Source organism: Erinaceus europaeus, chromosome 19 (assembly GCF_950295315.1).
Source record: "Erinaceus europaeus chromosome 19, mEriEur2.1, whole genome shotgun sequence".
Taxonomy (NCBI): Eukaryota; Metazoa; Chordata; class Mammalia; order Eulipotyphla; family Erinaceidae; genus Erinaceus; species Erinaceus europaeus.
Window position 1 is genome coordinate 48856283 of NC_080180.1, and position 26598 is coordinate 48882880.

At 40.3% G+C, this 26598-nt stretch overlaps 1 protein-coding gene across 1 annotated transcript; it reads left to right on the top strand.

The window, feature by feature from the left end:
* The first annotated feature begins 12755 nt into the window (after window positions 1-12755).
* Window positions 12756-22731, top strand: FGA (fibrinogen alpha chain). The gene is made up of 6 exons (XM_060178919.1): window positions 12756-12858; window positions 15549-15674; window positions 16074-16251; window positions 18195-18340; window positions 19387-20797; window positions 21806-22731. Exons 1-6 carry the CDS (start codon window positions 12805-12807, stop codon window positions 22513-22515), a joined length of 2625 nt encoding a protein of 874 aa, XP_060034902.1. The 5' UTR covers window positions 12756-12804; the 3' UTR covers window positions 22516-22731.
* Window positions 22732-26598: the final 3867 nt, after the last annotated feature.

Consider the following 26598-nt stretch of genomic DNA (forward strand, 5'->3'; position numbering starts at 1 on the left):
GATACATCGTACCTTTTATTGCTCGTTAAAAAAAAAAAAAATATATATATATATATATATATATATATCAATTCAGTTGCTGAGTCATCATTTTATATTACTATGCTTATTAATTCTTAGGGAAACAAATTATAGTTTTTGACGTCTAGGGGATATAAGACAAATATAAGAGTAGATAATAACCCAAAGTAACACAATCTAATATATAAACACAAGTCACAACCACAAAACTAGTTCTATAATACTCAAAGGTCTTTGAAGACATAAAAGTGGAAATTCCCCCAGCACAAGGTTTTATTGATTGCTCCAGACTTCTGTAGCTAGAGTGGGAATTCTAAAGGTCTGCAACTCAGCAGAGAACTTTAAAATCAATCTCTTCAGTCCATCACTTGTGAATACTTGAGATAAACAGAGGGGAGTCAGTACTTCACTCTGAATTCAGAGTCTACTCAGCAGTTAGCTGCCAGAGATCAAGGGTCATCAACTTGCTGGAAGGAATAAGAGCTAGGTCTATGTAAGTTGACATGAGTTGACTGTATAAAGTAATTATTTTAAAATTCAATCTAGCTTTGAAATCTGGAGCTCTGATTTTGGATTCTCTTCCTTTTTCAGTATCCTTCCTAATTTTCTCACTTCCACATTCTTATCAGGCCTGATTTTAAAATAGCCCATGAGATAAAAAACAGTAAACCAAACTCTAGGCAAGAAATCTAGTACTTATGCTTTGGGAAACAGCAAAGGTGACTACAGTTTGTAGCAAGCAGTCATTGACAGCACATGAAGGTTTAACCAACTCACAGTTACTAAATGTCTTTATAGCTACCGTGTGAGATACTGGTGATAGTCACATACTAGAAACCTCTCTCGAACCTGTTCTTTTGCAGTTCTCAAGTTTCAAAAGAGCATTTGCTCACCTTACCTAACTTCTGTTCCCCAAACCCCAATCATACCATCAAGCCTGCCAAATTCACCTCCTAAAGACTTATCAAATCCATTTTCATCTCTACTCCCACTGCTACCATTTTAATTGGGATATACAACATCTCTAGGCAGGATCGTGACAACTGCTTTCTTCCCTGCCTCCACATGACCCTCCATTTTGTGTGCTCCCACCCATCATGCTTCAAACAACTTCTAAATTTAGAATGTATACATTGTAGTGGCATGGGAGGTAGTGCAGTGGACAAGGTGTTGGACCACCAAGTATGAGGTCCTGAGTTTAGTCCCTGGCATTTTATGTTCCAGAGTAATATTCTGATTCTCTTTCCCTCTGCTCTCCTGCTAATAGATAAACAAACAAACAAGCAAACAAACTGGGGCTGGTGGTGGTGCTCCTGGTTGAGCACACATGTTACAGTGTGCAAGGACCTGTGTTGCAGCCTCTGGTCCCCACCTGCAGAGGGAAAGCTTTGCAAGTGGTGAAGCAGGGTTGTGGGGTCTCTCTAACTCCCCCTTCCTTATTGATTTCTACCTCTATCCAACAAATAAAGATAATTAAAAATAAAATATTTAATAAGTAAAGTAAAACAGAATAGATGTCTTCTATTCTATCCTTTGTCAGCCTGAAAATTTCTTCAGGTCAGTATTTTCTTATGAATAGAAAAAATTATATATATGTTATGATGTAATAATATCACTCCAGTGAAAATTATTTTGAAAAAGAATAACAGTATTCATATATTTAGTGGTAGTGGGAAATTAAAGAAATATCTAACAGTGGAGGAATGAGAAAGCAAGGGAGGTTATTAATACAAGGAAATAGACTGTAATGATTAATAATATGCATATTATATACAAATAAGGAAACATGGAGTATTAAATGGGGTATTGAGATGAAAAATAATCCTACAGTGATAATTGTTTGGAAATTATAGATGCATATACATTTTGAGTGAACTATAATCTTGACTCTATAATCTTGAACTATAATCTTGCATTATTTGTACAAGTTTGTCCTTTAACAAATACACAATGTAAGGTTTAGTAGAAAATAAAAGGACACAAAATAGAAAGTAGCCCCCAAATCTCTGACTTTGTTCGAGAGCACTTGTGCAATGCTTTCTTTTTCTGAACTATCAATTACAACATTCTTTCAAAATCATGTTAGATGCCCAAGTTTTTACTGGTGTTCCCAAGTCCATGTTTGGCCTGCATATTAAATAACTCAGCATTAATTAGTAAGGAAGAACTTCTTGCCTTCTCTTTATATAGTACTGTAATATTTGATTTGTTACAATGAGCTCATACTAACTTGCAGGTAATTTTTTAAAACCCAGTAGATAGATAAGACAAGTGGAATCTAAAATTGTGCTTATTTGGCTAGTAATACTTGGAGGTGAAGCTTAGAAGTCTGCAGTTAAGGAAACAAGACAGCTGGCATCTTGTCTTCACAAACATGTAATTTTGAAGGACCCTCTAAATATATCAACTTTGACTATCTCTCTTTTTTAAAAAAAAATCATCTCTACACCACATATGGAATTTCCTTGAAACATGCTGCACCATGGCACTTATTGGTGCTACCTATGGTGCTCTTGTGTGGGGCTAGGGGTTGAGCTTGGGGCTTCCGGCATGCAATGAACTCACTGAGTGGATCTCCTGCTCTTTACCACCCTGTCCTTGAGAACCAAGTTTTAAGTGAAATAAGGCATTTGGGCAGTCATACAGGTGGATTAGTTTTCTTTACAACTCAAATCAGGTCATCATTACTCAGCCCTTCCTTTTATTCACCAACGCACACAAAAACTAAGCCACTGAAAAACAGGGAGCTGAGTTCAAAGTTGATAAGCATGACCACATCCTTTCAAAACTCTACAAGGAAAAGCTTCCAAAAAAGGAAGATGTACCAACACCAGAATTCTGGGTCAGATAACAACAGGGCAGAGAGTTTTCTAATCAGCAGAGAGGAAATAAGCATTTATTGGGTAAATATCAAGATTCTGAGATCTATCTCTGTAGTGTGCTAAATTAAATAAATTAAGAAGAAGGGGGTTGGGCAGTAGTGCAGTGGGTTAAGCACATGTGGCGCAAAGCGCAAGGACCTGAGTAAGGATCCGGGTTCGAGACCCCAGGTCCCCACCTACAGGGGAGTCGCTTCACAGTGAAGCAAGTCTGCAGGTGTCTCTCTTTCTCTCCCTCTCTCTGTTTCCCCGCCTATCTCCATTTCTCTCTGTCCTATCCAACAATGACAACTTCAATAACAATGACAATAATAACTACAACAACAATAAAAAAGGGCAACAAGAGGGAATATAAATAAATAAATATTACAAACAAAGTGAAAAACCATGACTGAATTGTGTTGCTCATATGTAAAATATAAATAGTCAAACTGGAAGAAAACAACACTATAAATTCTTAGACTTGGTGAAAATTATGGCGGTTGTCAAAGGGAATAGGGAGAAAAGATGGAATAGGGAGAGGAACTTTTGTGGTTGGTGCAGTGAATCTTACAAACATAGAGACATAAAACTAGATCCCCAAATTTTAGAGTATTATAAACCAGTTTTAGGTCATTAAACATTAGTACACCTCTGAAGTAGTATAATTTTTTTCCCAATTCATTTTATACTTTGTAATTGTAGTTTTAAAATTGTGTTTCAGATGTTTGGGTGGGTTGTAAATGAGAAAAGAATGGAGAAACATGTTCAGGGGCTGGTGGTGGTGCAACTGGTTCCACCTGCAGGAGGAAAGCTTCATGAGTGGTGAAGCAGGGCTGCAGGTGTCTCTCTGTCTCTCTCCCTATCTCCCCCTCCTCTCTCAATTTCTGTCTCCATCCAACAAATAAATAAAGATAATTTTTAAAAACATAAAAAAGAAGGAAATGATATTGAATATTGCTGATAAAGAGAGAAAACGTGGTTTAAAATAAAGAGACAAAGGCTGTTTTAGATTTTTGTGAGAGGTATGTGTGTGTGTTGCATGTATGTGTATGCACACACATAAATGTTTAACAGAGGCAGAAGCTGAGTTAATCATCCTCCCAGTCCTCCATCCCTATTCACCTATACTGGGTCACTTTCTTGATTGATTCTATCTTATTCAAACTTCCTTTTCTCCTCTTTGACCCTTAATAGGTCATTTCAACAGCTCTGACATTTTTCCTTTACATATGCATTTTTGTAGATCATGAAGTGCTGTTTTTCAAGTTGTATAAATAGTTTTGTGCAGGCAGAGGGTAGATAGCATAGTGGTTATGCAAAGACACTCTCATGCTTGAGATTTCAAAACCCCAGGTTCAATCCCCTGCACCACCAGAGCAGTGCTCTGGTAAAAAAAAAAAAAAAAAAAATATATATATATATATATATATATATATATATATATATATATATATCTTTGTGCTATAAATCAGCATTACTAGAACCCTGGACCTCAAATTCTTTATTCCTGTTATGCATTACAATATGTAAACATGGCATTAACATACAGAAACATTTTTTGTTTGCTGAAATGTAATTTTCTGACTTTACTCAATAAAACTGTGCTTATCCTTCGTGTGATTTTGATTTTTTTAAAAAACCTTTTCCTAGTGATTACTTTTCTTTCATTTTTATTATCTGTTAGGTCTGTGAATGATTAGAAATTTAATAACATTAGTCCTTTACTTCAAATATTTTGAGAATCACTGCTGAGGTTTTAATAACATTTATTACTTCTTATTCTCAGCACTATATTTTAAAAATCTATCCATAATCTAAATATTTCACAGTTTCCTTGATTTCTTCTGTAATCCAAAGATAAATAAGTATCATCTGGGGGGCTGGGAGGTAGTGCAGTGGATTAAACGCAAATGGTTGAAGCACAAGGACCAGCGCAAGGATCCGTTTTTAAACCCTAGCTCCCCACCTGCAGGGGGCTTCTTCACAATTTCCCTCCCTCCCTGTCTTCCTCCCTTCTCTAGATTTCCCTCTGTTCTATCCAGCATAAACAACAGCAACAACAACAACAACAAAATGGAGAAAATGGCTTCCAGGAACAGTGGCTTTGTAGTGCAGGCACCAAGCCCCAGAGATAACACTGGAGGGAAAAAAAAAAAAAAGAAAAGAAGTAAATATCATTTGGTTCCAAAACTGTGATTTAAAGGCCATATTAAAGTAATATCTAAATGAATTGCATATAAATCAAGAGAACATATTCTTAATGATATTGATTCTTTTTCTAATTTTTATTGATTTACTATGTATTTGATAGAGATGAGAGAAATGGAGAGCAAAGGGGAGAAAGAAAGCCTTCCACCTGCAGGTAGGGACTGGAGGCTTGAACCTGGGTCTTTCCTCATTGTAAAAATTGCTCTCAACCAGGTGTACCACCGCCCTGCTCCTGACTATATTGATTCTTGAGAAAAAAAAATTCAGAAATCATTGTAGTCAGAGGATAATTACTAGAGAACGAATTGATTCCATAAAATTATGCAGAAAGAATAATTCTTCTCAGAACCGGGTGGTAGCATACCTGGTTAAATGCACATATTACCATGCATAAGGACCCAGGTTCAAACCCCCAGTCCCCACCTGCAGGGAGAAAGTTTCACAAATGGTGAAGCAGGTCTGCAAGTCTCTCTCTCTCTCTCTCTCCTCCTTCCCTCTCAGTTTCTCTCTGTTGTATCAAATGAGATAAATAATGGTTAAAAAATATTTTAAAAATAAATGCATTCTTTAAAAAAAGAATAGTCATTCTCCTTAAATTCATCTATAGCATAGAATACTAATTAACATATTTACTTTAAGGAGACAGACCAATAAAATAAGGATAGATAGTTACTTTCTCATAAACATGAGCTTTGGCCCCAATGACTTTGTAGCCATGACCCACAGGAGCCTGATCATAGGTTTGACCACTGGCTTGTAGAACACCCCTCAGTCTCAGGTCTGATGACCTTTCAGGGAAGCTGGTTGGCAGGATTTCCAGCTCTTGCTCATCTCTATTTTATTGGGAAATGCTTAAAGGTCCAAAGAGACAGATTCAGGACTGGTTGTGCAATTAGGCCGACAACTGGATTTATGCTCCCCAAATTTAAAATAAAGCCTTCTTGGCCCTCACCTCCTTTTCTCAGGTCTCACCCAAGGTTTCCTCTGCTGGAAATTTCAAAATACAGAGAGCAACCTGCAGTAGATGGGAATACTCCCTAAACTGGCCCATGTTGCCTCTCCCTAAATAAACAGAACTAGGAAGGACAAATCCTCAGTGGCAAACAGTTAAAATTTGGCTTTCAAAAACATGACCTGTTCTGTAGGAATCCTTGGACTGAGAGTGTTTCCATTCATAATTTACTCTCCTTATATGGCAAAGCTGTGGTAAGGGTCAAATGAGATAACAGGGGAAGTTACTCCATAGAAGAAAATAAAATTGAATTTTTTAAAAAAACTTTTATTTATAAAATGGAAACACTGACAAGACCACAGGATAAGAGGGGTAAAATTCCACACAATTCTTACCACCAGAACTCCATATCCCATCTCCTCCCCTGATAGCTCCCCTATTCTTTAACACTCTGGGAGTATGGACCCAGGGTCATTATGGGGTGCAGAGGGTGGAAGGTCTGGCTTCTATAATTGCTTCCCCGCTGAACATGGGCAAGTTGATCCAGCCTGACTCTCTCTTTCCCTAGTGGGGCAGGGGTCTGGGTAAGTGGGGCTCCAGGACACATTGGTGGAGTTGTCTGCCCAAGGTAGTCTGGTTGGCATCATGATAGCATCTGGAACCTGGTAGCTGAAAAAGTGTATCATATAAAGCCAAAAAAATTGTTGAATAATCATGAACCTAAAGACAAGAATATTGCAGATGAAGATTTGGAGTCTCCATTTTGGAAATAGCTTAGTAGGTATATTCCAAAGGGTCCATGACTTTACTAGAAGCTGCATAGAATTTGATACCAACTTGGCATAGTTTGGAACTTTAATTGTAAAATGTCAATGTTTTTTTTTTAGTTTTTTGCCTTCCTCTCTTGCTTTCTTTTCCTTCCTTCCTACCTCTTCTTTTCCTTCTTCCTTTCTTTTTCTATTTATTCAGAACCACAGAGAGAGTGAAAGAGGCCATAGCGCTGAAACTTCTCCCTTCAATGCAGAGGGGGCTAGACTCAAAATTGGGTCACCACACTTTTATTTTTTAACAGCTCTTTTATTTATGGCTATTTTTAAATATATTTATTTATTTATTCCCTTTTGTTGCCCTTTGTTGTTGTTGTTGTTGATGATGTTGATGTTGTTGTTGTTGGATAGGACAGAGAGAAGTGGGGAGAGGAAGGGAAGACAGAGAGAGGGAGAGAAAGAGAGACACCTGCAGACATGCTTCATCACTTTGAAGCGACTCCCCTTGCAGGTAGAGAGCCGGGGGCTCGAACTGGGATCCTTATGCCCGTCCTTGCGGTTCATGCCACATGCGCTTAACGCACTGTGCTACTGCTCGGCTCCCATCTTTGTGATTCTTATTGGAGCCTATTTTTTTGATAAGTCACTCTAAAGTAAAAACCAAGGCAATGCTTTAAAAGGCATTTTGCAGGACTGGTAGAGTCCACACTTTATCATGTGCAAGAAATGGAACTCAAACTCCTGGAACCACAAGTGAGCACTGTGCATCACACCAGGGGAAGATCCACGAGTGGCAGAGAACATTATGGTGTCTTTCCTACTCTCTGTATATCTTCCATCCTGTTTCTTTATAACTGAAGTTAAAAAGGAGAAAGAAATCTGTCAAGAGCAGTGGAGTTATGCAGGCACTAGGTCCCAGTCGCATTTAGAAAAAGACTTAATTAGAGGCTGGACAATGGCACACCCAGTTGAACACCCTTATTACCATTGGCAAGGTTCAGAGTTCAAGCTCACTGTCCCCCACCTCTAGAGAGAAAGCTTTGCAAGTGGTGAACAGTGCTGCAGGTGTCTCTCTGTCTCTCCTCCTTTGTATCTACCCTTCCTTCTCAATTCCTTTCTGTCCTATCAAACAAATAAATAAACATTTAAAAAACTTAATTCCAGTAGGCACTTTGGATAAGATTTTACTTAGATAAAATCAATAAAATTGTCCTAAGAATTTAAAGCAAAGAAACCCAAACTCAGGCACATATCACCAAACACTTGACCAAGGGTCATTATGGGGTGCAGAAGGTAGAAGGTCTGGCTTCTGTAATTGCTTCCCTGCTGAACATGGATGTTGGAAGGTCGATCCATACTCCCAGCCTGTCTCTCTCTTTCCCTAGTGGGGCAGGGCTCTGGGTAAGTGGGGCTCTAGGACACACTGGTGGGGTCATCTGCCCAGGGAAGTTTGGTTGGCATTATGGTAGTATCTGGAATCTGATGGCTGAAATAGAGTTAAGATAGGAAGCAGAGCAAATTGTTGACTAATCATTCAACTAATGTTGAACCTAATGGCAAGAATATTGCAGATGAAGATTTGGGATCTCCATTTTGGAAATAGCTTAGTAGGTGTATTTTAGGTATATTCCAAGGGGCCCATGACCCAACTAGTTTTTGCCTGTACCTGACATCCAATATAGAGGTGACCTAAGCTATTGTCTCGGGGGGGGGGTGTCACAATTGGAAAAAGGATCAGAAATCTGGTTCAGGGAAGAGAGTAGCTCTCAAATATGGGGAAAGTATGTAAATATTGTTAACTGTAAACCCCATAAATCTGACCTGGGGCCCATAGTCAGCACAGGAGCCTATAGGAGCCTCTGCATCCCTGTAGGTCTAAGCTCACATTCTGTGGTCTTGGCTAGAAACAGTCCAGGCTGTGCCAATTTCAAGATCCATCATCTTCGGGTGATAGGCAGAGTATGTTATCCAACCTCCCTTCGGGAAATGGAACATTCCCTACCATTGTTTATTCACACTGAGGGCCAGGTCTGATAGGGGCCCACAGAGTGGTCCATTATGTTGTTCCTGATGGAGATGACCAGTGAAAGTGGTGAAAGGGATCTGTTAGAGGTCTAGGCCCTTCATGGATAGAAAAGACATAAATTGAGAGAGGAGGGGAAGATAGGGAGAGAGAAAGACACCTGCAGACCTGCTTCATTGCTCATGAAGTGACCCCCCCCAAAGATGGAGATACAGAGGCTCGAACAGGGATCCTTCTTGGGTCCTTACTCTTCCTACTATGTGTGCTTAACCCAGTACACCACTGCCCACCCCCCACAAAGCATAATTATAATCACCTAATTTGTTTTACATACATTATACACAACACAAATAACAACTATCCCAGCCTTGCCAGATGGCATGGAATAGCAAATGTGTGACTCCTGCATTTTAATGTTTATAAACTGTGAAACAGTGTATTCATCTCAAGAGGAGGAATAAACGAAGAAGTCTCATGAGAGCCAAGGAAATTATGATAATGTCATCCCTGGAGAAATGCAAAGCACTGGGGTTGCAGTTGAACAAACAGGAACATGCTCAGATTTTGTCCTTTAGTCCCAGGCTTTATACTTATAAATCTATCCTTGTCACCAGCTTTATAGAAGATGGCATTGCTGTTACTATTTGTTGCCATTTTACCTGTGTGGCTTTCTGTGTAAACGTGACCTATTTCCTTATAACCCTGACAGTATGGGTGTTCACAGGATAGGACACTCAGTCTTGGGCTCAAGCTGCTCTTTGCAGTTCAAAGATCTGCCTCTCTGCCTCTACCTGTCCCCCCAACCTCACCCCACCCACCCTAGCTCCCACCCTACCCCAGTGCCTCTTAGGGAATTCTGGCAAGGGAATGACATTCCCAGAGGAGCATTCTACTTTATGGGTTTGGGTCATCCTTGAAACAGTAAGAACTACCACTTCCATGGGGGTTCTAACACATGTTCCAACATGCTATGTGTGCCTTATGATGTAATCCTCACACTATTGTAATACCAATACTGTCAGCTTCATTTTACAGGCAGGTAACTCGGCTCAGGGATTCCAGTCTGTGTGTCACTCAACTAGACTCCAGATTTCACTTTCCACAACCAAATGGCTTCCATTCCTTCAACAGAGACAGGTCAGTTTTTTACTCTGTGCCCAACACTGTGCTCAGCAGTGTGCCTTGGCTTTGGGGAGTCTAGTGTGTGTGGAGGTGCTGAGAAAGTAACTTCACAAATTCTTGTCACACAGCAAAAAATACTATGGAAAAAACAAAACCAGGAGAACAGAATAGCATGTGAGGAGGATTTTTGTTGTTGTTGTTGTTGTTATTTTGTTTTTGTTTTTGTTCTTTTGTCTTCAGGGTTTTCACTGGGGCTCAGTGCCAACACTATGAATCCACTGCTACTGAAGGTTATTTTCCCCAATTTTGTTGCCCTTGTTGTGGTTGTTATTGTCATAGCTGTTGTTGCTGTTGGATAGGACAGAGAGAAATCGAGAGAGGAGGATAGAAAGATAGACACCTGCAGACCTGCTTCACTGCTTGCAAAGCGACCTCCCTGCATGTGGGGAGCTGGGGGCTGGAACTGGGATCCTTAACTGGTCCTTGCTGCTTTATGCCATGTGCACTTAACCTGCTGTGCTATTGCCCAGCCCCCACGAACAGGGCTTTCTATAGGCAAGACAGGCAAAGGAGAATTATGACAAAAACACTCATCCGAAAAGATGTATGCACCACTATGTTTGATGCTACACTATTTACAATGGTCAGGGTGTGAAAACAATCCAACTGCTTAAGTTGAATAAAGAGTGTGTGGATATACACTCTAATTTCACAACCTTGTAACTCACTATTAATCACAAATTGAAAAATGCAAAAAAAAATCATGTGACATAGATACACAATAGAGTACTTCTCATCTATAAGAACAGATAAAATCTTTTAAAATTTTTTATCTTTTTATTTATTTATTGGATAAACAGCTAGAAATTGAGAGGAGGGGGAGATAGAAGGGAGAGAGACTAAGAGACATCTGCAGCCCTGCTTTACCACGTGTGAAGCTTTCCTCCTGCAGGTGGGGACTGGGGGCTTGAACCCAGGTAGGTCCTTGCACACTATAGCAGTGTGCCACCACCCAGCCCCCAGATGAAATCTTGCCATTGTGACAAATCATGATTGGGACTAGAGACGGGTCATGCAGAGTGAATAAATTATAAGAAAGAGAAATAGTGATTCTCTCACATCCACAGAGGATGTAAGGAAAGAAAGTTAGGGAACAGACAAAACCAAATGCACATCAACCTTTGAGCTCTTACCACAGAACCGAGGTTACTAAAGTGTGCGGAGGATGGGCTGAAAGGGTGGAGGGAATTCAAAGGACTGAGTTGGAGGGAGTGGATCTTTTGGTGGTGGTGGTGATGGTGATGGTGATGGTGATGGTGGTGTGAGTGTGTTGTGGTAACATACATTGGAAGAAGTGTGAAATTGTGTCCCTAAAATATATAGTCTTGAAAACCAGTGTTACCTCAAAAAAAAAAAAATCACAAGCTACACTTCCAATGCAATTCGTACCAAAATCCTAATGGTATTTTTCAAGCAAATTGAACAATCAATCCAAAAATGCTTGTGGTCATTCTTAACCAAGGAATTTTTTTATATAGAGATAAAGATTAGGGAAAGTAAACCAGCATATTAAGAGTCACAGACCGAAACAGAAAACTTGATGAGGTATTTGTTCTTTTTGTATTGATTCACCATTTTATTTTTCCTTTGGTATGTGGAGGAATAGGGGGTGGAAGAAGGGGTTGACATATGCAGTTTCATCACTCTGGGCCACTTATACATTCATATAGAGAGGCAAAGAGAGGGAGAGAAACCACAGCACGGGAGCTTCCTCAGTGTACATAGCACATGGCAATGCAGGTGCCCTACCCACTGAGCTATCTTTCTGGCCCTGACGTACTATTTTCCATGATGTTTCATGTTCTTCAGTAATTGTTAGCATTTAACCAAGTAACCAACCTACTATGTGGCAATCATTATTTTCAGGTATTTGCAAGAGTTGGCTTATGTTTTCCTCATAAAAACATGTGTAGTAGATTATCTCCTCTATTTTTGTCACCAAAGTTGTCTCTGGGACTCAGTTTCAATTTATTAAATGAAGATTCTGAAGTAGAAAAGGTCCATTCTCATGGACAAGCCCTAGTGCACCTGGCTGAACACAAAAGTTACCATGTGCAAGGACCCAAGTTCAAACTCCCTCCCTACCTGCAGTGGGGAAAGCCAGTGCTGCAATGGTCTCTTTCTCTTTCTATTTCTCTCTGTTTCTTTCTGGCTCTATTCAATACACAAGTACATAATTTAAAAAAAAAAAAAAAGAGGTCAACTATTATGTTCAAAAGCCCAGAGCTGGGGAGGGGGTGGTTGGGATTGCTGTCTTCCCCACTTTGGATGCAGAGGGGAAATAGGGGGTAAGCTGTTCAAGATAAGTTCATAAGAAAGCCTTTAGGGTCAGTCTACCACCGCAGTCATATAAAAACTATGTGACCCAATTATTATTCCTACATAAAGTAAAATATCATTCATCAACCACGGTTCCTCTCCATCATGGATCTCAGGAAGCCTGCATCAGCCATGCTTCACACTCCTTCCGGTTCTGGAGTTTGGGCATGTCCTCCTGGTTGTCCTTTTGCATTCCCAGACTCACCTTGTCCCTGGAATGTAGGACCTTCCCCAAACCAGTGCCACCCTTTGAATCAGTTTATCGGAAGCAAACAGGTTTGGCATTGAGCAAGAGTTTCTGGAATACCAGCCTTCTAGAGATGCAGAGTGCACTCTGACTGTCCAAACAACACAAAGGTAATGATTAATCCAGCCTCCAGGGGATTTAAATAGGATGAGGACTAGGTGTGGAGGCATCTTCCTTCCTGGGGCTGGCCTGCAGCTCAGGAGCCAGCTCCGCTGTCAGCAAAGATGTTCTCCATGAGGATCTTCTGCCTGGTCCTGAGTGTGGTGGGCACAGTTTGGGTATGGCCTCTTCATTTTCATTTATTGCTTTCTCTTGGGTGTTTGTTCAACAAAAGCGTGGGGGCCTGAGTGAATCTTTTGTAAGTTCTAACATACCACTGGCTATCTAAGCTTCCAGGCCATGAAGCAAGTTCCTAAATAAGTTTGTCACTTCAAAAGTCTAGGGTAATATGACAGCTGAGTGGACATTCCCAAGGGTAACAGCTGAGAGTGACAGCTGAGTGGATACATTCCCAAGGGAAGCTTTGCCAGCTGTATAATTCAGTCATACAATGTTGTCGTTACTTAATTTAGATTGTTTTAAATTTTTATTTATTTCTTTTTGAAAGAGATGAGAGACTAGTAACATTACATAGCTACAACCTATGGTGGTGTTGGGCATCAAAACTGGGACCTTAGCATGCATGTCCTGTACTCTGAGCAATTTTCCCAGACTTCGGTTCTTACTTTAAAGGGAAGAATCCTTTACTGTCTTTATAGCTATAGAACCTCTGGATAAACCAGTTAGTGAAACAAACATTCTTATAAAAATATGTTTCATCAACTTTTTTATTTCTTGTTGTCTATAATAGGCAGAAGAGTGTCTTAGCACAGTTTTTAAGAGTGCTTTTGCCTTGTTCTCAAGACAAATTAAAAATTAATTGTCTTTAAAAATATACTAAGTTAATATATACTAAGTAGCTAATTTAAGTTTAGAAAGGGTTAATTAATAAAGTACAGTGCTTTGGGGGAGTTATCTTTTAAGATAACTGGTAAATATTACAATGATTTCTATGATTTAATCCCAGTGACATCATAGGAAGAAAAAAGGAAAGCAGTTTCATGTAGCAAATCCTGATTAGTGCTCTATTCTATGTTGTGCTCCTCACCACCCACAAATGATAATGATAATGATTAAGCAGGAAAAAAAAATAAAGAAGGTTTATAACAGTTTTCTTCCTTCTAGAAAAAGAAGAATCAAAACAATTTTGTGGAAAATAATACTAACATCAATTGTTAAAGTTTTATTTTGGATAATTCATATGTTTCAGTGCTATCTCCTTTGTTGGCATATTTAATTTTTATTGTGTCATTTCTTTTTTTTTTTTTGCCTCCAGGGTTATTGCTGGGGCTCACTCAGTGCCTGCACCATGAATTCACCACTCCTGGAGGCCACTTTTTCCCCTTTTTTGTTGCCCTTGTTGTAGCCTCATTGTGGTTATTATTATTGCTATTGTTGGTGCGGTTCATTGTTGGATAGGACAGAGAGAAATGGGGAGAGGAGGAGAAGACAGGCCGGGAGAGAGACAGATAGACACCTGCAGACCTGCTTCACCTCCTGTGAAGCGACTCCCCTGCAGGTGGGGAGCCGGGGGCTTGAACCGGGATCCTCACGCCAGCCCTTGCGCTTTGCGCTAGTGCGCTTAAATCACTGCCCCCATATTGTGTCATTTCTGAATTATGTTTACATTCACGATTTAATTTCTTTGGCAAAAAGATACTTGTCCCCTTGTGTAAGTAGGTCTTGATTGCTTAAATCATTATTATTATCATTTGAATATTTTTAGAGTGATAATTAGATGGCAAATATTAGGTAAATGTAATTACCTGAGATTAAAAGCAAAATTCTTATATATATTAATGGTATAAAATCAAGATAGACAAAAACCTAAACCCATACTGATTTATCAGGATATGAAATCTTGAAAAGAATATGAAAAAATATTTGCATATCCTAATTTACCTCATAGATCACAATAGGAAAAAAATTAAAAATCTGTATTTGTACTTTAAGATTACAAATAGCAGTTGCTAAAAAAAAGTATCATTATCTTTGCATTTGCCCTATCTTCTTATGTTAAGTAAAATCATTACATGACTTAGGAGCCTAAAACTCATCTATGAGTTTGATCTGGCTACATTTGTGGTTTTGACACATTTTTTTAAAAGTAGAGGAAACTTGAAGGAGATACGAGCATTAAGCTAAGATAGTGCAGTGTTTCTGATGTTGTTCTCATTCATTTAGGAGAAAGAACTTTGAATTTTTTGGTTATCTTTCTATTTCCAGCCATTAAAAAATGAAATAATAACTTTTAATAATTTTGATTCAAGTACTGTTTTTTTTTTAATTTTTACTTATAAAAAGGAAACACTGACAAAACCATAGGATAGGGGGTACAACTCTACACAGTTCCCACCACCAGAACTCTATATCCCATCCCCTCCCCTGGATAGCTTTCCTATTCTTCAAGTACTGTCTCTTATGTAATTAATCCTTTACTTATCTACTTGTTTTTATTTTACCAGAGTTACTGCTTAGCTCTGGCTTATAGTGGTGCTGGGGATTGAACCCAAGACCATTGCTATATTTCTATATATAGGCTGAAAGTCTTCCTGTGTAAATAGTATGCTGTCTCCCCAGTCCATAATGAGTCCTTTAACAGTACTACTACTATCTTATTTAAAGGTCAAATACAGTTAAGAAAAACTGTACAACTAATTTCCTCTTATTCTCCCAACGCCACAAAATCGCTATCAAGATTTTCATTTAAAAGATAAACCTCAAGTTTGTGAAATTCCCAAAACTGGTGTGCTCTCAATACCTGAAAGAGTCCCCCTCCTCTTCTTTAAGATCTACAGGAAAACCAGTGTCTCCTCATGGGTCTAACATTGCTCTCTCTCCTTTATGTGTGAATGATAATTTCTCACAGGCTGCGGAAACCGAAGAAAGTGACTTTGTAAAAGCCGGAGGAGCTGTGCGTGGCCCCAGAATTGTGGACCACCCACAATCTATCTGCAAAGACAGCAACTTGCCCTTCTGCTCTGATGAGGATTGGGTAAGCTGGGGTGGGCGTACCTCCCTGCAGGCTATAACTGTGCCTGTGGGACCGGAAGTGCACACTGGCTAGTGCAGGAGAGCCCCTTCCGTCCGTCTCCCCCGGCCCACCCCACCCCCCACAGGGAAGTGACTGAAATCACCTTCCAAATTCAATCAGCTAAATTGCATGTTTGTGTAGACATTTTTTTTTTTCTTTTTGCAACCTAATTTAGTTGAATGAATCCTCATTCCTGATTTTCGTTGTGGTCCCTGACTTACCCTCTTGAGCTATTTTTTAAGTCAACAGATGACATGAAAAGGTGGGGGAAGGGAACAACAGGGCAGCTTGAAAAATCACTCAAATTATCCAGTAGCTAAGAGAGAGAAGCTTACTGTAACTGTTCCTCTTCACTTTCAGAACCAAAAGTGTCCTTCAGGCTGCAGGATGAAAGGGTTGATTGATGAAGTAAACCATGATTTCAAAAGCAGGATAGATAGACTCAAGAATGCACTGTTTGATTATCAGAAGACCAATAAGGTCTCAAGCTCACTGAATATAATGGAAACTCTGAGAGGGGATTTTGCCTCAGCTAACAGTAAGTACTGTGTGCTCAGTGTTTTGAATTTATCACACATGACAAAGACAACAACACAAATGCTAAGTAAATCTGTCTCCTTATACACCTGAGTTTTATTCCAAAATACTTTGTATGGAAACATGACTTTATGATATCCTTGAATTGTGAGAAGGTTTTTTAAAAAAAAATTTTTTTTTCTTTATTGGAGAATTAATGGAGTTAATACAGATGCTGTTATTACATGTTTGTATGTTAATACAGTTGACAGTAAGGGGCTTGTTTTTGTTATCTGTATAACACAGAAGAGGTCAGAATAAAATTGCTTGCTACCACAAAATATGCTAAAATTTTAGATAGAAACAACTAAATTACAACTTAAGTTCAGTGGCAGTTTTTGCCTTCTCTTTGTGAGTCCCGGGCTTGGGCTGAGTCTCAGGCACCCACACTAGAAAAGACAGTGAATGAAGAACCATGGATGGTGAAGTGGTGCTTTGCTTTCCTCTCTACCTCTCACTCTCTCATTTAAACAGAGAATATACAAAGAAGAAGATGGATATAATCTTACAGGGAGATTGTTTTGTTTCTGTTTCCCAGAGGAGAAAAACTGAGAGATCAAGGAACTAGCCCAAAGACTGAGAGCCCTCTTGTGATGGAGCTGGGAAGTCAACCATCAGACTCCATCTAGTCAATCACGGAGTTGTTCTAAAGTTTAAAAATATAGACCCTGCAGGCAGTGGCACACCCTGTTCAGCACACATGTGACAGTGCACAGAACCTGGGTTCAACTGCCCGCCCCACCTGCAGGGAAGGGAGGAGGAGCTTTGCAAGCAGTGGGTAGTGCTGCGGTTGTCTCTCTCTCTCCCTCTCTCTCTCTCTCTCTCTCTCTCTCTATTTCTCCCTTCCTTCTTGATATCTCTCTGTCTCTACCTTATAGATAAGTAAACAAACTATTTTTGAAAATAAAGAACAATGTTATTTCTTTCTCATGGGACAAGGACCAGGTCTCATACACCTACGAAACTGCATCACTCTGATAAAAGCAGCAGGTTTAGCAAGACCCCTGTTCTTCAAATCTTGCTTTGACTCTGTATCTTTAGGAGCCACTTAACTAACTTGATGTCAAAAGTGCACCTGGCTGGGGGCCAGGTGGTGGTGCATGTAGTTGAGCACATGTTACAGTGCTCAGGGACCCGGGTTCAAGCCCCCAGTCCCCACCTGCAGATGGAAAGCTTCACAAGTGGCGAAGCAGGGCTGCAGGTGTCTCTCTGTCTCTCTCCCTCTCTATCATCCCCTTCCCTCTCAATTTCTGGCTGTCTCTATCCAAATAAATGAATAAGTAAAGATAATTTTAAAAGTGCACCTGGCAAATAAGTGATCCTATTAACCTAAAAATGTCTTAGGAACAATTCTGAATCTAGAGATAGGAATGAAAATTCAGTAAACAGATCCAAGAGTATGTAGAAGTCCCTCGTTAAGAATATGATAAAATTAAGATTAAGAATATGATAAAATAATTGGAATGTGATCAAACTGCTTATTTTACTCTTAATTCCATTTTAAAATTCAAAAGAGATTGTTTTGTTCTGCATTTGTCTGTATTCCCAATTGCTATTAGGGTATTTTAATTGATATCCATGAATGACTGTAGGATAAAACATTATCTAAAAAGCAAATGCAGGGTGGGGGGTAGATGGTTATGCAAACAGATTCTCATGCCTGAAGCTACAAAGTCCCAGGTTCAATCCCCCTGTACCACCATAAACCAGAGCAGAACAGTGCTCTGGAAAAAAAAACAAAAAATCACATGCCTAATAGATTTTCAACTTAAAAAACAAACATATAGAGAGTAGGTTATTATCAAAATAAAATAAGGGACATGTATAAGTAAAATTCTTTCTTTGTCTGGCTTTGACCAGAAAATCACTCAGTAGCCATTTCAATCTCTGCATTTTCTATTTCAGACCATGATAGTACTTTTAACCAAGTGTCAGAAGGTCTGCGAAGCAAAATTGAGATCTTGAAGCGCCAAGTCTCAGAACAAGTCCAGACTATTCACCTTCTACAGAAAAATGTCAGAGAACAGCTGGTGGACATGAAACGACTAGAGGTGAGTGACCCTATGGGTCTGACACCAGGTTTCATCCTCTGAGTAGCAGAGAAGTGACAGGTAAGAGTAGTTCACTAACTTCCTCCTGAGTGTATTAGAGAGAAATGTTGAAATGGTACAACCATTATCTGCCTGCAAATGGGCTTTATTCCCTCTACTCTAGAGATGAACAGAGTCTGGAAAATTATATAAACCTTCTAAGGCACATAATAACCTTCTCAAAGCAAATGAGTGTCACTACTAGCCTTATTCCAGAGCCCGGGTACCATGTCTAGGAGTTTTCATCCTTGGGCTCACTACCAATCATTTGAGAAGGGTTCCCGTTCAGTTAAAACAGAACATTTAACATCTATTTCAATGAGGATACTGTAGAATGGAAAATAAAGAGTATTGGTTGATAGGTGCCCAAGTCAAAGAAGTGAATCCATTTAAAAAAGAATGATTGCTAAGAACTCAGTAGACCTTTAAAAATTTATTAGTGATATAATAATAATTGACAAGATTGTGGAAGAAGAGAGGTACAATTCCCACCGCCAGAGTTCCATGTCCCCCCACCCCCCGTTGGATGTTTCCCTATTCTTATCCTTCTGGAAGTATGGACAAAAGATCTTTATGGGGTGAAGAATGTAGGAGGTCTGGCTTCTGTAATATTTTCTACACTGGACGTGGACATTGACAGGTCAATCCATACTCCCAGCCTATCTCTATCTTTCTCTAGCGGGGTAGGGCTCTGGGGAGGTAGGGTACTGGGACACATTGGTGAAGTCACCTGCCCAGGGAAGTCAAGTTAGCATTATGGTAGCATCTGCACTTGGTGGCTGAAAAGCATTGAGAGATAAAACAAAACAATTTGTTTAGTAATCCAGAACCTAAACGTAAAAGTATAGCAGATGAAATTTGGGGATCTTCATGTTGGAAGGAGCTAGGAAATCTATTTAAGGTATATTCTAAGGGGACCATGACTTTACTAACTTTTGACTGAGTCAATAGACTTTTCTATTTACCTTTTATCTTTATCTCTCTCTCCCCCAATCCCTTTCCTGTAGGTGGACATTGACATTAAGATTCGATCTTGCAAAGGGTCATGCAGTAGAGCCCTAGCACGTGAGACAGACCTAGAGGACTATGAAAACCAGCAGAAGCAACTTGAACAGGTCATAGCCATTGACTTGCTTCCCTCTAGAGACAGGCAATACTTACCAGTGATGAAAATAAGTGAGGTTCCAGATCGCATGCCTGGAAAATTCAAGAGCCAACTTGACCAGATTCCTCCAGAACTGAAAGCACTAGTGGAAATGAAGCAAATGAGAATGGAGTTAGAAAGGACTGGCAAAGGTGAGAGTCCCCGAGGGGACTTTGTAACAGGATCAGGTCCTGAAAGTTCCAGGAATCCTGGACGTGGAGATGGAACTCCTGGGAGCTCCAGACCTGGTGGCTCTGATACCTGGCGTCCAGATAGCCCTAGACCTGGTGGTTCTGATACATGGCGTCCAGATAGCCCTAGACCTGGTGGTTCTGAGACCTGGCATCAAGGAAGCCCTAGACCTGGTGGTTCTGATACATGGCGTCCAGATAGCCCTAGACCTGGTGGTTCTGATACTTGGCATCAAGGAAGCCCTAGACCTGGTGGTTCTGATACATGGCGTCCAGATAGCCCTAGACCTGGTGGTTCTGATACTTGGCATCAAGGAAGCCCTAGACCTGGTGATTCTGATACATGGCGTCCAGACAGCTCTAGACCTGGTGGAGCTGGCATTTGGAACTCAGAGAGCTCCAGGCACAGTGAAAGTGCCTCTTGGAACTCTGAGTCTGGAAGTCGACCTGATAGCTCAGGGCATGGGAGCAGTAGGCCTCCCAGCTCAGGCTGGGGTCCATTTGAAGAGGCTCCGGGAAGTTTAAGTTCAGCGGCTAAAAAAGAGTACCACACAGAGAAACTGACCACTTCTAAAGGAGACAAAGAGCTTCTGATTGGGGAGAAGGCCTCCTCGGGTGGCACAATCACCATTCGTCGTTCATGTTCCAAAACCATTACTAAGACTGTAATGGGTGCAGATGGTCGCAAAGAGATGACCAAAGAAGTGGTCAATTCCGAGGATGGTTCTGACTGTGGGGATGAAGATTTAGACCGGCACCACAGTCTTTCTGGCACAGGGGGCCTAGACAATTTTCGGAGTAGGTTCTCAGAGTTATCCTCTTTCTTTGACACTGACTCAGACTTTTTCAAAGAGCATGACAGTAAGAGCCATTCTGACAAGCTCTCAAGCGTCAAGGAAGGTAGCTTACAGTTTGGTGTACCTGGTTTCTCTGCCGGGGCTAAGGTTTCAAGCCACAGCGCACACTCTATAACCAGTAGTAGTACAAAGAGCAGAGAAAGCCCCACAGCTGACAGTGATCAGGAAGAGTACAGAGGAACACATTCCATCAAAAGAGTCTCTGCTAAAGGCCGTCCTACCAGAGGTATACACTCTTCTCCATACCTCCCTGAACATGCCTAATCTTGCTGTTGATCCATAGGTGCAAGTAAAATTTCAAATCCATTAAGGGAACACCTCCCCTTTCACAATTTTCAGGTAGAAATGCCATCCACATAACTCCCATGCTAGTGTAAGCACAATTCTTGCTCATGGAGGGAGAGATGGGAGGAAAAAAGGAAAGATGGAAGGAAGGGAAGAAGGGAGGGAGGGAGAGAGGAAGGGAGGAAAAGTCTTATCTTTGTTTCATTAGGGCTCCTTTGGATAGTCTAAGTCTAGCCCTGCAGTGCACTCCCATAGTGCCCTGCACGATTTTCTAATCCTCTTGCATGCTTCATTGAACCCCCCTTTTGTCTGTTGTTTTTTTTTCATGTTAGATTGTAAGTTCCATGGGGGCAGGGAATTTGCTATGCTTATCTCTGTATTCCCAAAATGCCTAGCAGTGCACAGAGCCATCACTCAATAAATACTTGTCAAATGAATGAATGAATCCTGAAATTCAATTTCGAGTTTGTTTACCCAAATTCTCTCACCTTTCAAAATGTGTGCTGTTGGAACTGTCATCCAATCTACTAGTCATGTTTTTTAGTGGCTGTGTCACAGCCAGCATTGGGGTCCTGTTAAAAACAAGTTGCATCAGTAATAATGATGCTTCCTTCTATGGCCATACTTCCCTGAACATGCCCAATCTTGCCGTTAATCCATAGCTGCAAGTAAAATTTCAAACCCATTAAGGAAACACCCCTCCCCCTTCACAATTTGTAGGTAGAAGAACCACCTACATAAATCCCATCCTAGTGTAAGTGCAATCCTTCCTCATGGAGGGAGAGATGAGAGGAAAAAGGGAAAGATGGAAGGAAGGAAAGCAAGAAGGAAGGGAAAGGGGGAGGGAGGAAGGGAGGAAAAGTCTTATCTTTGTTTAATTAGGGCTGCATCTATTTCTGTAAAGTTAAATGAGAGTAACTTCTTCCAACCAGCTTAATTTTCTTTTTAGACTGTGACGATGTCCTCCAAACACATCCGTCAGGTGCCCAAAGTGGCATTTTCAATATCGAGCTCCCGGGATCCAGTAAGATTTTTTCTGTTTATTGCGATCAAGAGACCGGTTTGGGAGGATGGCTTTTGATCCAGCAAAGAATGGATGGATCGTTGAATTTTAACCGGACCTGGCAAGACTACAAGAGAGGTTTCGGCAGCCTGAATGACAAAGGGGAAGGCGAGTTCTGGCTAGGCAATGAGAACCTCCACTTACTCACTCTCAGGGGCTCAGTCCTGCGGGTGGAGTTGGAGGACTGGGCTGGGAATGAAGCTTTTGCAGAGTACCATTTCCGGGTGGGCTCAGAGGCTGAAGGCTACGCCCTGCAGGTGTCCTCCTACCGGGGCACCGCGGGCGATGCTCTGCTGGAGGGCTCCCTGGAGGAGGGGATTGAGTACACTGCCCACAGTGGCATGCGGTTCAGCACCTTGGACAGGGATGCCGATCAGTGGGAGGAGAACTGCGCGGAAGTCTATGGAGGAGGCTGGTGGTACAACAACTGCCAAGCGGCCAATCTCAATGGTATCTACTACCCCGGGGGTGCCTACGACCCCAGGAATAACAGCCCTTACGAGATTGAGAATGGGGTGGTCTGGATCCCCTTCCGAGGAGCAGATTACTCCCTCAGGGTGGTGCGCATGAAAATCAGACCCCTGGCCACCCCATAGGCTGAGGTAGAGAGAGAAAGAGAAAGCAAGAGCACTCTGCTCTCTTTAGACAAGCGGAGGGGAACATGAGGAAGAAAAAAGGAGCCGATATTCTGTAAGACCTAAGAAAGAATTCCCAGGTGCTATTTTATTATTCTTTGTACTGTAACACTATGTAACTGAGACATATTAATGCTAAAAAATAATAAACATAGATGTGTTCTTTTTAAATCTTTATGCCAGCTCTGTGGGTCTTTTGAATTCCTTACGGCTATTCCAAATACAGTCAGGAAGTTACTCTGAAGTCACTCTCATTTGAATAGTTTTTTATTTCACTGGATCAGTATTCTTTCTCTTGGGATGGATAGAGGAAAGAGGAAGAGAAGGAAGGAAGGAAGGAAGGAAGGAAGGAAGGAAGGAAGGAAGGAAGGAAGGAAGGAGGAAGGAAGGAAGAGAGTGGGGCTTGAAAAGCAGGGGGGATGGCTATCAGAATTTGCATGTGTCACACATGAAGGACCGATATTCTTCATTTCCTTATGTGTAACTGAACATCTTTGATTCAGATAAGTGCTACAACTTGAAATCTTTGGCCATTTGGGTAAAAACTTCTTTAGCATGAGAAGAAGACTGATTTATCTCAGACACCAGAATTCTCTGCTCACCCACTTCACACACACACACACACACACACACACACACACACACACACACACACACACACACACACTTTCATAGATTTGGAGCTGGGAGTGGGAAAATATTTTGTTTTCCCAGAATGTCATTCTTTTTAAGAACAAAATCAGATTCTCAAAATGAAAATGAAGGCCTATTCATGTCCTCTTATTTCTCTTCTTCTTCTCCTCCTCCTCTTCCTTATTACCACTTGCCACCTGGATTATTGCTGGCGTTCAGTGTCTGCATGATGACTCGACCATTCCTGCTGGCCATTTTTTATGATAGGGACATAGCAATATTGAGAGGGAGGGAGGGAGAGAACTACCAACAGCACTGCTCCACCACTCCACTTGTGAAGCTTTCCCCCTGCAGGTCGGGACATGAGTCTTGAACCTAGGTTGTCATGCTTGCTAGTGTGTGCATTCTGCCCAATACACCACTTCCCAGTCTCCATTGCTCATTTATTTAGAATATTTTGAGTTTATTAGGAAAGCATTAGATGACTGTATTGTATTGCATCGAAGTAAAAGACTCTGGGGTGGGTGGGAGGGGAGTGGAGAGTGCAGGTCCTGGAAAAGGATGGCAGAGGACCTAGTGGAGGTTGTATTGTTATGTGAAGGACTGAGAAATGTTATGCATGCACGAACTATTGTATTTACTGTCAACTGTAAAACATTAATCCCAAATAAAGGAAAAAATAAATAAAAAGGAAAAAAATAGAGATGAACCAGTTGCAACAAAGCTACAAAAAAATAAACAACAGAATAACATACTAGGCTGTCTTTGCATAAAACACCAAAAAAAAAAAAGAAAGAAAGAAAGAAAGAAAGAAAGAAAGAAAGAAAGAAAGAAAGAAAAGGATGGGAGTTGGGCCTTAGCACAGCAAGTTAAGCGCATGTGGTGCAAAGTGCAAGGACCAGTGTAAGGATCAGTGTTAATGATCCCGGTTCCAGCACCCTTATCCCCACCTGCAGTGGAGTCGCTTCACAGGTGGTGAAGCAGGTCTGCAAGTGTCTGTCTTTCTCTCCCCCTCTCTGTCTTCCCCTCTTCTCTCCATTTCCCTCTGTCCTATCTAATAATGATGACATCAATAACAACAACAATAATAACTACAACAATAATAAAAAAAACAAGGGCAACAAAAGGGAAAATAAATAAGTAGAAAAGGATTAGATGACCATATACTTTATTAAATAGCCAATATTAGCAGAATCATTATAATTAGAAACATGATCTAATTGTGAGAAAAGACATCAAACATCTCACCACTACTTTACCTTATCTATAATCAGTTATCTACCTTATTGATTATTTCCCATTTAAAAATATTAATTCAGCTTATCTAGCTCATCATCATAGAAGCCCACTTAGCTTGGTTTTCACTGTGACATAAGCAGTGCAGAAGCATTTCTTATTCACAGAAAACCCTACAGGAATATATCCCCATAGTATTTTCAACAAGCATCATTTTAAAGGCTCCAGTCCTCAGGCTTACCTCATGACCTGAAGTCTCATGTCCTGTGCAATCTTGGGGGTGGTGGGGGGATAAATAAGAGTGCTTTACCAATATGAGGGATTTTACATATATGTCAACAATTATTATCTAGTTAATGTCCTTCACCATCATACATGGCTATAATTTTTTTCCTTTTGTTTTTTGTTTTGACCAGGGTACTGCTCAACTCAGGTTATTGGGAGTGCTAGGGATTGAACTGGGACTTCTTGTATGCAAGACGTGAGTCCTCTGCACAACCACCTCATTGTGTCCTTGGCTGTAACTTTTTTCTTCTTATGAGACTGTATAAGATCTCCTGTTGGAAGTTGGGCAGCAGCTCAGCGGGTTAAGCGCATGTGGCGCAAGGCGCAAGGACCGGCAGAAAGATCCCAGTTCGAGCCCCAGGCTCCCCACCTGCAAGGGAGTCACTTCACAGGCAGTGAAACAAGTCTGTAGGTGTCTGTCTTTCTCTCCCCCTCTCTGTCTTCTCCTCCTCTCTCCATTTCTCTCTGTCCTATCCAACAACAACAACAACAGCTATGACAACAATAATAACTACAACAATAAAACAACAAGGGCAACAAAATAAAATAAATAAATAAATAAATAAATAATAAAAAAGAGCTCCTATCTTAGCAACTTTCAAATGAACAACCCAATACTTAAAACTGTTATCTTCATGTCCATTGCATCCTATAAATTTATTCTAAATAAAAAATTTATACCTTTTGGACCCATTGTCCATCTTGCCCCCATTTCTGTTCTCTGTATCTTATGAGCTCTTTGTATCTATTTTAGAATTTCACCTAAAAGTTACATCATGCTATATATATATTATATATTTGTCTTTGCTTTATTTCATAATTCTCTCCAAATATGTGTTGCAAATGGCAAAATTTCCCATTTATTATGGCTCAAGAATTTTCTATTACTCATCTTGCTTGTCTATTGTCTAATAATGGACAAGTATGTTGTTTCCATGTCTTACTGTTTTGGCTATTATAAATAACACTGCAGTGAATATGCAGGTGTATATAGCTTATCAGGTTCTTGCTTTTGTTTCCCAAGAAGTGGAATTACTGGGTAATATAGTAGTTTTTTCCTTTCTTCTTTTTCTATTATTATTATTATTTTGGTAAGGGAAACTCCATACCATTTTCCACAATGGCTATACCAATTTACATTCCCATCAGCAGTACACAAGAACTCCTTTGTCTCCACACACTTGCAAATTTTGTTCTTACATAACTTTTTGATAGTAGACATGCTCATCTGATATGAGGTGGTATCTTATTGTGACCTAAGGGTTCATGCACACAATGCTGTTGCAAAACTGAATGAAAACTGTCTTCTTTTGAGACAAAGCAAATGTAACAAAACACTTGGTGAACTAGATGGTTTTGATTTGTGTTTCTTGATGATTAATCATGTGCATTTTTTATGTGCCTGTTTGCCTCTGTATGTCTCATTGAAAAAAATCAGATCCCTTGTCCATTTAAATTGAATGCTTTTTGTTTAGTTACTATTGAGTTGTAAAGGCAGTGATATATTTTAGATATTAGTACCTTCTCAGATATATGATTTTCAAATATGTTCTCTCAGTTGAGTGGGTTTTAGCTTTGTTGATGGATTTCTTTGTTGTACACTTTATTGTTATTATTATTATTATTTGTGATGCCAGAGCCTCACAGATGTGTAGTTCAACTGTTCCTGGGCTGAATTTTTCATTCTTTTAAAATTTGCAAACAGAGAGGGAGAATGGACACACAGGAAAAGAGAGAGAACGCAGCACTGCTTCAGCATCTGCTGAGTTTCCTCTGACACGTGTTTCCTTAGTGGTGCTGGACCAGGGCTTGAACCTGGGGCCTTGCACATAGTAAGGTTTAACCATAACTTAGAAAAACACTTGAGGAAGCAAATCAGATGAACTTTTA

Bases quoted from the DNA above. Each gene is read 5' to 3' on its own strand.
- FGA (XM_060178919.1), top strand. From the start codon at position 12,805: ATGTTCTCCATGAGGATCTTCTGCCTGGTCCTGAGTGTGGTGGGCACA. The intron at 18,341-19,386 runs GTGAGTGACCCT...CCTTTCCTGTAG, and splicing joins TGGACATGAAACGACTAGAG to GTGGACATTGACATTAAGAT. The intron at 20,798-21,805 runs GTATACACTCTT...TTTTCTTTTTAG, and splicing joins TAAAGGCCGTCCTACCAGAG to ACTGTGACGATGTCCTCCAA.